This window comes from Scomber scombrus, chromosome 9 (assembly GCF_963691925.1).
Source record: "Scomber scombrus chromosome 9, fScoSco1.1, whole genome shotgun sequence".
NCBI lineage: Eukaryota > Metazoa > Chordata > Actinopteri > Scombriformes > Scombridae > Scomber > Scomber scombrus.
Genome location: NC_084978.1, coordinates 5,960,041 through 5,971,250, shown reverse-complemented (window position 1 = coordinate 5,971,250; position 11,210 = coordinate 5,960,041). Strand labels below are relative to the sequence as shown.

At 36.6% G+C, this 11,210-nt stretch overlaps 1 protein-coding gene across 1 annotated transcript; it reads right to left on the bottom strand.

Annotated features, from left to right (window-relative positions):
* Nucleotides 1–549: 549 nt before the first annotated feature.
* LOC133985807 (C-type lectin domain family 4 member M-like) lies at nt 550–4,506 on the bottom strand. The gene is made up of 7 exons (XM_062425517.1): nt 4,428–4,506; nt 3,973–4,070; nt 3,471–3,572; nt 2,322–3,272; nt 2,042–2,187; nt 1,102–1,211; nt 550–772 (listed from the first exon to the last, which is right to left on the bottom strand). The coding sequence occupies exons 2-7, from the start codon at nt 4,043–4,045 to the stop codon at nt 640–642; spliced, it is 1,515 nt and encodes a 504-aa protein (XP_062281501.1). The 5' UTR covers nt 4,046–4,070; nt 4,428–4,506; the 3' UTR covers nt 550–639.
* Between the last annotated feature and the right edge of the window lie 6,704 nt (nt 4,507–11,210).

Below are 11,210 nucleotides of genomic sequence, written 5' to 3'. Positions count from 1 at the left end.
AATTTGCTAATCTTACACTGATGTGTTTTGTGACATGCATTATTTGTAGTATACATTCATTTTCATGCATATTAATCAATCACACAGATGGAAATTTGTATACATATCTATTCCAAGAGGAAAAAAAGAATAAAAACAGGCAGCAAAATCTATTATTACAAACATTAATCATCTGCTAATTAAAAAACATCAACAATGTACTATATCAAGGTTTATTTTTCGAAAATCACAAAAGCAAAAAACAATAAATAACAAAATTAATTGTCTTGTTGCAAACTAAAAAAAAAAAAAAGCAATCATTTTAATGTAACCTTATAAAAAAGAAGAATGGCTGCACCGCCCATGGATATTTGTCCTGCCATGTATTTTAACCATTAAAGGGTTAGGTCACTCAAAAAACAAGATAAACGTGGGCAATAAAAAAGTCCTCATAACAAAATCCACAGAAAAAACTGTCAGCTGTTTTATTTTGAACTGTTTGAACTGAAGAGAAAATGAAAACTTGACCACATTTGTCTGTGAATATTTACAATACTTGTAAATCGGGTCAATTCAATGAGAAAAATATTGAATATCATCAGACTTTTCCTTAAACTTTAGAACCACAGTCCATCATTAACAGTGTCACTCATTGCGGTCTTATTTCTCACAGATAAATGTCTGACCAGCAAAACAGCCGTCATCGTTCCATTCTCCCATTTCTCCAGATTTGTGCACAATTTCTCCACAGTCCTGATTCAAGGAGTTGTTGGGCTGCCCACGCTGCCAATACCTGATGAAGAAGACAACAGAGACAGACAATATTTTCTTATCTCTGACACTTTACAGCACTCAGCTCTGACCTGTTGTTTCTCTCTAAAGAGACCACAGCCTTTATTTTAAATTCAGTCTTATTTGCATAGATATTACTTTATGTAGAGTCTCCATAATCGTGTGATTTTTAAACCACCTCCTCCACCACCTCTGCATGTTTTCAAATACACATGCAAGACAATTCATTTAGCCGAAAGCATTCAGTCTCTCTGGATGCACTTGTGTAAGGTCTTGTTTGACTTTGTGGTGATTGCATTTTAAGTTTATACACTAGCAGTGTAAACTTACGTTGTGGTGACTGGGGTCCCATCCACCCACATCCAGGTCCCCTCTGTTTGACTATCAGTCAGACCAATCCAGGTATTTTGGTTTGGTTTCAGTAACCCACTGATGAATATCTGTGCAAAACAGAGAGAAACGTTACAAGAACTGAAATCTGCAAGATTATTTTAGGCGTTTGTTTGCTACTGTTGTCGCTTCCTTTGAATTTACTTTTTGCAAGGTTAGAGTTAGGCTTGCTATATTTACCGTTGTAGTTGCTCACATTTTAAAAGATGGTTTTTAACTGTGCATTTTTAAGCATGCTGCAAAGAAACTAACAACTATTGGATATATTGCAATCATTTGCTTATTGGTACAGTTATCCTTGGTGCCTGAAGCTTTATAACTCTGGTAAACTCCTGACTTTTTCTCTAGTGTAACCAGCAGGTCAAACTTTTCACTTCTCCAGTGAAATACATCCCAACATCTACTTGATGAATTGGCACCAAATTTTGAACAAACATTCATAGTTTGACGACAAGAGGAAGCCACAAAGCCGCCACAAAGTCTTCCGCTGGAAATAAAGATTTTGTTTTTTGTAAAAGAAACAAAAAGTCTAAAAGACTGATGTTATGTTTGTATGTACTATTCTTTCATTTGAGTTTATTAAATACATAATATTGGAATCATTTGAAATAAAACAGCCGTCATGAGAATGTGCTCTAAGCTTCATCAAAGTTGTCGTCCAAACTCTGTTTCTTCTAAAGAATCACAATATTTTTTTGCAAGGCTGCTTAAATTCAATAATACTTTAAATAATGGCATCAAGTGTGTCAATTTACTGAATGCGTAATGCAAACATGGCTGTAGACGCTTAGACGTGTTTGAATCTACCTACTTGTTTGTTTGTTTGTTTGTTTGTTTGTTTTTTTCTTTCTTTCTTTCTGTCTTTCTTTCTTTTTCTCACCTGTTTACTCCTGCTGTCTATGATAGCCAGATCTGCTCCCAAGGACATGCAGTATTGTCTGCTTTCAGCCCAGCTTTTCTTCAGGCTTGAAATAAAGTAACAGCTGGTGTCAAACTTCGTCCAGCTTGACTGACAGCGCATGCCTGCTAGTTGAAAAGGTGGAGAGGGACAAAATATCAAAAATCTCTAAGAACACAAAATTATGGATTACAATTATACAGTAAATGAATCAAAGCATTCAGAAAAACCCCAATAATTAAAAACTAATAATAATTCTTACCTCTTAGTTTGAGAGTCATCTTGTCAATATTCTTCTGAAGCTGATCTCTACCTGTTGCCAAGATGCTATAATTGGTCTGTAATTGAACCTTTTCCCTCTGCAGAGTATTATAACTGCTTTGCAATTGTTTTTTGTCTTTCCATAATGAATTGTAGCTGATCTGAAGCAGAGTGCTCCTTACACTGAGTGTACTGTAGTTTCTTTCCAACTGGTCCTTTTCCATATCCAGTGAAGAGTAATTTCTCTGCAACTGGTCCCTCTCATTTTTCAGATTGTTGAAACTGGCTTTGAGCTGACCTCTTTCAGCAGTCAAAGCTGCTTTACTGGTTAAAAGCTGTTCTCTCTCTTTAGCCAAAGAATTATAACTGGTCTGCAACTGGTCCATGTTCCTATTCAGTAAAGAGAAGTTGCCCTGTAAGTTATCTCTGTTTGCTGTCAGTGTACTCAAAGAGGTCCTTAATGCATCTTTTTCTTTTTGCAGGATACTGTAATTGGTCTCTAGCTGGTCTTTATTTGATGTCAGATTATCGTGTTTGGTCTGCAGATCCTCATGATTCCTCTGAATTGCATCATAGCTTGTGTTTAATTGATCGCTGCTTTGTTTTAAAGTGTTGTAACTTGCTTGTATCTGGTCTCTCTCATTTTTCAGATTGTTGAAACTGGCCTTGATCTCATCTCTTTCAATAGTCAGAGACGTCTTACTGGTGAGAAGCTGTTCTCTCTCTTTATCCAGAGAATCATAACTGGTCTGCAACTGATCCCTGTCTTTAGTCAGGTTACTCAGTGTGGCCTCTAACTCTTTTTCTTCTGCAGTTAAAGAATCATAATTGCTCTGCAGTCGGTTTCTCTCTGTGGTCAGGATGCTGTTATCAGTTTGGAGCTGGTCCTTCTCTTGAGTCAGACCATTTTCCTGCATTGAGTTTGCCATCGCAGGACGGGCGATTATCTCATCTGTGAAATGGAAAATAAACACTGAAACTACTATTGGATTTGGACAAAATGCCTCCACTACTAGCTGCACCCAATCTGAGATGTATTTATTTTGAAAAATGTTTTGAAGGATTCACAGTAATGAAGTGACATTAAGCCAGAGGACAATAATAATAAAATAAATATGAATTATTTGGTGACAACAAACAAATGACTTACAGTAGATGATCTGTCCCATATTACCAGCCAACAGGACAGCACACAGTAACCCAAGACACAGAGTAGCACATCTGGATGGCTGCTTTCTTCTTTGGAAATCTTCTAAAGGGAATAAATACAGCTCTCACATCTTAAGGAGTTCATAGGATATATTCCCCTACATACCATACCAATCTTTAATTTAAATATGATTGGTTTAAATATGTTCATCTTTTCTTTATCTTATTGTTTCTTCATAATTTTTTCCTTGTTGTTAAGTGATGAGAGCATAAACATCAAAATACAGGAATGTCTTCATCCCTTCTCTACCAGTTTACCAGTAAATGGCGACAAATCAGTGCAATTAGATTTATTATAAAAAATAGCTTCAAATTATGTATTTAAATTGCACATAGACAAATACGTTTCAATCATGTCTTAATACAAACAATATGGATTGCACTTTTTGATTTGTTGCCTCAAACCTCATGTCTGTCTGTATGTTTTTAGAGTGATACTGTACCTGAGGTGATGAGGCCTTCCATTGTGAAACTCTTATTTATATATATGTTGTCATCGATTTCCATTGAATCCATTCTTCTAATGATCCCAATGTTTTTCCTGTTTAGAGGACACATTTGTAGATGTTTGTAAAGCCATAATCTGGTTTTATTCTACAGTCTTTTGAATTTTTTCTGTAATTTTGTGTTCTGTAATTTTTATGTTTTACCAGTTCTTAATCTAATAACTATTTGCAAGGAATAAGCCAAAACCATCCAATTTGCAGTTTGCTTAAGGAATGAAAATGCTGGTATACTGGTTTTAATGAGTTCATTGAAATTTATTTAAATAAAAAAACCCAACTATACAAGAAATACAAAATTGTGATAAAAGTGATTTGGAGTTTAACATATTCACTTGTATGGACAATATTCAATAATCAAAGTGTGAAATTGACTATAGAAAATATGGTCTTACCTTGGATCTGAGAAGATGAAAGTTTCAGTATAACTGCGTTCACATTTAGATGCTCACTCCAAGTTATAACAAGCACATACGAAATGGTGGGTACTAATCCAGCATTATTTATCACGCAACAAACAGGATGTTCCTTTTCCTGTGTCATCAAATGTTGGACTTTAACCTGAGCTCTGATTGGTCTACATAAACTTAAAAAAAGAGTAATGTCTACATTCTTAGTTTAAGGGCATTCTCGGGCAAAATGAGTTCAATTACAAAAGTGTTTCCTTTCTCTCACCGATCCTTTGCTCTCAGGTCTCTGGTTTCTCTTCCCTTTTCCCACAACACAACTTCCCATTGAGGTCAAATGACTAAGAGGCGTGGTAAGACATATTTTTAATTTTTAAAAATGCAAACTCAATATAGTGTACAAACCACATCTCAAGCACATGCTATCACAGGCAATTATCTCCAAGGACCACAATTAGTATCAATACTATAATAATAGTAAAATCACATTATCATTTCTGATAAGTGTTCTTCTCTGCTACCTGAAGCATAAAGATGGCAATGCAGCTCAACTATCCAAATTGCATTCAACTTTAATTTGGATATTTGTCTCCCAAACACATTGGTGTCCTTATGGCGTAATTCCACCATCTGGTCAAAATTTCTCTTTGGTTCATGGCAAAGTATCTTGAGATTTTTCTCCATGAAACTGTCTCTGGATATTTATGAATCAGAATCTTTTTGGCAACCATGCAGCCTTTCTTCTAGCTCAAATATCGGGCCAGATTTCATTTGGATACTGCATGAAATTCCTCAAGCACCACCCTTAGGGCAAAATATCAAATTTGTACTCAGTGATACTGAATCCAAGAATAAATAAAATGCTGTAGATATTAATGATCCTTACAGGATGAATCCTAATGTTTTTTGTGGCCACTGACCTTTTCTTTACTGACACCATCAAGATAAAATATTACTTTTAAGTAAAGAAATGTCAAAAAATAATGGAATGAGCACATTTATTCTCCTAAGGAGATAACAACTTTGGATGTTTTTTTTTCCTCTAGCCCCTTCATCATTATACACTTTAACATTTTAGCTCCAGGAAAAACAGAATCATCAGTCAAGCTTAAGACTTTTCTTCAAAAATGGAGGTATAACATTTTGGAACAAGATTGTATTTATGTACTTTTGACTTTGGTTTAGGAAGTCTGATTTCTTCTTTCTTTCTGGTCTTCATGAAAACATCTGTGTTTGAAACGTGCAAGCGAACCTTTATTTTAAAGAAATAGTTCACTATTTTGGGAACCAAACGTGAATATGAATCCACAGCCAGTCAATTGGTTTAGTATAAAGACTGGAAACAGATGTGTAAAAACAACATGTTCAGATTTAATGTGGGTTATGTGTAGGACTATTTCTTGGTGGGGCTAGCTGTTTTCCCCTGTTTCTAGTCTTTATACTGAGGTAAATTAAGTTCACAAAATCTCCAACTATTCCTAATGTACACATCGTAACGCTGCTGAGGACACTGGATGCTTTATTGCAGGTTACATGCACTTCCCAAGTATGAATGGATTTTTTGTTACGGCTGCAGCTCAGACATCAGCTCGTTGGCAGCTAACAAAGTGCTGTAAGAAAAATATGCAGAGCAACATGTCTGCAAAAATGTGTAATTTGTCAAAATTTCCTAAATGGCAGAAACGGTTGTCAAGTTGACATGTTTCAGACCTCCAAGCAGATGTTGATGTTTTGATTCTTCTCACTGCTGCATTAGACATCAGGGGGTAGACAGGCTGTCAAAGCAGCTGTTGTGCGAGTATTGATCCCTTCATCCATGTGGAGCACTTAGTGCCATCTCCTAACTGTTGTAGGATACCGTGAGAATGTTTACCCGGCTGTGGCATACTAAAGTGTTTGAACTGCTGCAGAGAGATTAGATAGTGCTGAGTGCTGAATTAAACCTCTGTTGTGCTTGAGTTCAGGTCTGTAGCTACGTATAGCCTACAGTACCATCAAAGTATTTCTCTGCTTCCTCAGGAAGAAACTTACAGTATTATTGCAGGTTGGAAGCATAATAAAGCCACAGAGATAAGCAGAAAGACAGAGGTTCCCTCTTTTTTATGTTATAATCGATTGTTACCTCAACTGTGAATAAAAGATAACTGAACTTGTTCAAGAGTTTCTAACATGCCACCACAGAATAAACTTTCTAAGTTTGGTTTTTGTTGGAAAGACATTTTTTCCTTCCTCCAGCAAGAAAAAAAAATCTTATTCAGTTCACTTTTTTACTGTATTTCAGATTATGACAAAACCCTGCACAGGGATGCATTGGAATCTGTACTGTGAATGCAATGTGTAAATTTCCTCTAGTTTGAATGTTGAATCACATACTCATTATTGTAATGTTATGCATGTTTACTGGATGGACTTCACTAAAAATGCTTTTTTGCATTATTTGTAATGTCAATGTTTACTGGTATACTAACAACGTGTCAGCAGGTCCATCGGTTCACCACCACTTTGATCTCAACATCCATGAAATTTTGTGCAGATATCTTATTGATTAATTGTAATAAAGCTTAGCAGAAGTGCAATACTTTCAAAACTATACTTTTAATACTTATTTATTTTGAGGTTTTTTTCTCCATTCCTCTCTCTTTCTCCATTCTCGACTTCCAAATCAATCGGGCCATTCACACTTTTCAGCCCATCACATTTTTTTACAACCTCTTGTTGCTTTCAAATGTTAAAATCTGTTTCTTTCTCTTCTGCTGTCAGCTGTGATTTCAGAGTCAGATTGATGTGACCCACCTCTACCCATTTAATCTGCAGTTCCATCAGAAGCACATCTTCAGTTATCGCTCCTCACACTTCAACAGGAGCAGGGTTCAGACTTCATCAGGAGAATATTCCTGTTCGGCATATGGCATGACTGAAAATGACAATTTAAACTGATAACATCACAGTGGTGTCTAATGGTCAAATACTCCTCATATGCTGTATCTCTGCAACTTTCTCTGTTGTGTTCATGTCAAATTAATTGAATTAGTAAAGCATCTCTTTCATGTATGTCTCTCCTGATTGAAATAACTTTAGCGATCACTACTCTTCTTTTAGCCAACTACAATAATAAGTAAATGCATTTTAAGAGTTTTGGCTAAGACAGATGATCAGCAATGTAGATAAAGGTTGCAAACAAATAAAACACCACTATGTGCAAAAGCGTCTGTATAATAAAATTCAAACAAAAGTTAAGTGCAAAGTAAAAATGGAGCCTGTAAGTCTTCAAACTGCAGCGGTCCAGCTCACTGGCAAACTATATAGATCTTGGCAAAGAGACAAATGAACTGCTCAATATTGAGTGCGCCTTAAAATCCTTCATAGCCACAATTCATAATCATAGCTCATGCTGTAGGAAATTAAATATTTGAACAGCTTGAATGAAATAGGCCTACAAGCTCACTTCAAATGGGAAGCAAAGCCTAACTCATGTGCTGAGTAAATCAACTCTGGATCTATAGGAGGAAACAAAAGTGTTTATTAGCAAACACAGACTTGCACCAGCTCCACATGTGCACCAATATGCTGTAATTCATGCAGACACAAGCTATAAATCTGCAAGTGTCAATCATCCTTCATATTGGGAAAATCAAACAGAGGACAGATTGGGGGGGGGGGGGGGGGGGACCTACACTTGACCAACTGTTTACATCAAAACCATGAGAATTTTTATCACTTTACACACATTATGTTGCTGCAATACACAGGCTATTTGTGTTAATGCATTTTATTTTTAAGCTGAAGAGAAATTCCCCTCCAGCTTCCTTTTTTGTGAGGTGGAGAACAGTGTAATATCAAAGAGATACAATTAGAGATTTAATTAACTTGCCCAGTGTGCCATTTTACCAAAATAAACCTGAACTGTTATGTATTTAATATTCCTTATTCTAGTAAAGAGAATCCCAATTAGCTAATTAAGACATGAATAAGATATAAATAAGTTAAATTCAACTGAAAATGAAAAAAAATAAACAAATACATATGGTAAAAAAAAGCATTATAACACAAACCTTAAAAAATACCAAAATCTAAAAAATGGAATCAAACTGAACCATGATTGTACCAGTTGCTCCCAATAAAAATAAACACAATAAATCAATCAATCAATTAATGAAATTTTGTAAAATGTAAATATAAATGTAAATATAACGGGCAGCATTGGAGACGAAACTAAGTGTACTCAGTATAGTCCTGCAACAAATGCATCTTTATTTGTTAGGTGAGACCTGAACCATTGCAGAATCATTGTAGCTGTAAACCTGTTGAGTTTGTAGTGAAATTCCTATTTTTACAGTGGTTTCACAAGCACAGGGAAGTCGCAGCGCTGACATCAACGGAGGAAGAGATCGCTGAGAACAGGCAGTACAGAACATGAGCTAAATGTTCAAATACACAAAGAAACATCAGCAGTTATTCTTCAGTCTGAGGTCATCTGAGGCCAAACAGCAACACGGAGCTGCTTGTTTACTGCCAGACAACAAGGACGTTAAACATTGTGCTTGATTCTCCATTTCTTTTTTTGGTCTGTCTTTTCCATGTGTAAAGAATAACATTCAATAGTGACTTGTAATAGATAATATATGGAGAGAGTGAGTGCATGTGGTTGAGTTTAACCCCTCATGTCCACCCTACTCAGCTGCGACACGATTACTTTGCATCACTTCTCCATTACAGTTCAGTGTCCCCTGAAAGAAATGCTGTTCTTCAGCAACCAGATTTTGTGTTGTTCCGCTTCAGTGGATATTTAAGTTGAGCCAAAGGGCAACTCGAAATAAACTGTTACTACCCAGAGACCAAAGCCTGTGAAATTGTCTGAGCATTTAAGAAAAATCACATCATTTTGCAATTCATTTGTTCATTAAATATTATAATTTTTTTTGTATTTTGCAAAGCTGCAACACTTTTCTCTACACTGCCATGTATGTCATTCTTGGGGAAAAAATTAGATTTTTACATTTTAAGATATTTGGACTAAACAAATATCAGAATCTGCCATAAAGCAACACGTGTTGTAACTCATGTGTGCAATTGTAGAGTGTGAGTGGCTCTCTTTAAAAAACTGTATTCCCAGAAATGGACAGACATGATCACTCAATGATAGTTAGGACCATTGTGCTACTATAATTTGCAAAAAACATCTCAGGACAGTGAAGTATGTCATAAATCCATCAAAGCACTCTTTTTTTTCTTCATTTCTGAAAAATAACATGTTTACAGGTTCAAATAATTTACTATCATTCTGATAATTTACTAAAATGCATTGGAAACATGGATGTTAGGAGCTGTGTTTGATACAGGTCTGTCTCAAATCACTGTAGAAATAGCGGTGTGTAGACAGAAGAAAGCTCTCAGACCCTACAAATGAAAGTGCTCAAGTGGAACCTGAGAAGGAAGAATGGTGCACTTTTAGATGACTGAACAATAACCTCTGCTCCCATTGCCTCCAGGCAGAAGGACCTGGCATACGATTACAACTCCTAAAGATACACAAAGAAGAGTTAGAGATAGGGGTGTGCTTTCTGTCTCACCACTGCAGGTGTTACCTGCAGTGCAGCAAGCAGCTGAAAGTCTGATTCAACCGTCACGTTGCTGCACCGGCTGCCGTTAGACGCGGCTCGCTCCGGGTCTCTGGGACCACACAGCCTTGTTTACCACATTCCTCTGGCAGCCAGGCCAGGTTTGATTGACACCTGTGGCCAGTGAGTCACAGGTACAGGCCTGGTCTCAAACCCCTAAATCCCACCAGCAACCTCCAGCAGCCAGCCGCCCTCACAAAGACAGCCTCTGAGGGCAGTAAGCTAATCTGACAGCTAACTATCCAACCTTTTGGCCTCAGACTCCCCCGTCCTCCTCTTCTGCTTTCCTTCCTCTTTTCTCCTCTCATCTCCTATTTCTTTATCTGTCCTCCTCACCTCTCCTCTCCTCCTTTGCTCATGCACAAAGCACATAGGCTCACACTTTTGTATTTACTGCATATCTACCCACAGCAGCTTTTCTCTGACTCCATCTCATCACCCTGTGCAGTGATGAGATTTCTTCTTTCCATTTAAACCAAAATAGTCTCTTAAAGAACTGACCACCAGTGAAATTACAGAATTTGAACATACACATTTTCCATCATTGCAAGGACATTTAGTTGTTATATAAGTTCATGTTCAAAGTCGTATAGCAACCATAACTTAACACAGGTCCGACAAGCTCTCAACGCACATGCATTGTGAATAGGGAACCATACTTGGTAGGCCTATACAAAGAGTTTCACCATTTTAAAACAACATCACAAAAATGAAAAAAACATCTCTGCACATCTGAAGCAAGGTGTAATTTCCATCTATGCACCTGTCACACATTCAGGTGCATCAGGGGAAAGCACAACTTTAGTTTATAGTTTTAAGTTTATAGCATTTCGGTCTTAAGTATAGACTGAAATGTCTTAAACTTATAATATTCTAGTAGTAAGCAAGATCTTTAAAAAAAAATCTTTTAAAAAATCTTTAAAATAAACTGCATCTTTTCCTGTTTCAACATATAAGGCTCAAACATTAGCCTGCCAGGCCAACTATTACCTCCAGTAATAGGTAACATATCATATGTTAGCATTTGGGACCTGTTCCATCAAGAGTTTAGAGTAACATGACTCTGTTCTGCTCTTTAGCAGCTCGGCAGACGTTTGCAGTTCTAGCCAAATACCCAAGATAGTGATATATTTTCTAAAAACATTGGTTACTC

Coding starts and splice junctions, on each gene's coding strand:
- LOC133985807 (XM_062425517.1), bottom strand. CDS start 4,045: ATGGATTCAATGGAAATCGATGACAACATATATATAAATAAGAGTTTC. Junction 2,188..2,321: donor GATGACTCTCAAACTAAGAG/GTAAGAATTATT, acceptor CTTTTCAACTAG/CAGGCATGCGCTGTCAGTCA. Junction 773..1,101: donor GGGACCCCAGTCACCACAAC/GTAAGTTTACAC, acceptor CTTCTTCATCAG/GTATTGGCAGCGTGGGCAGC.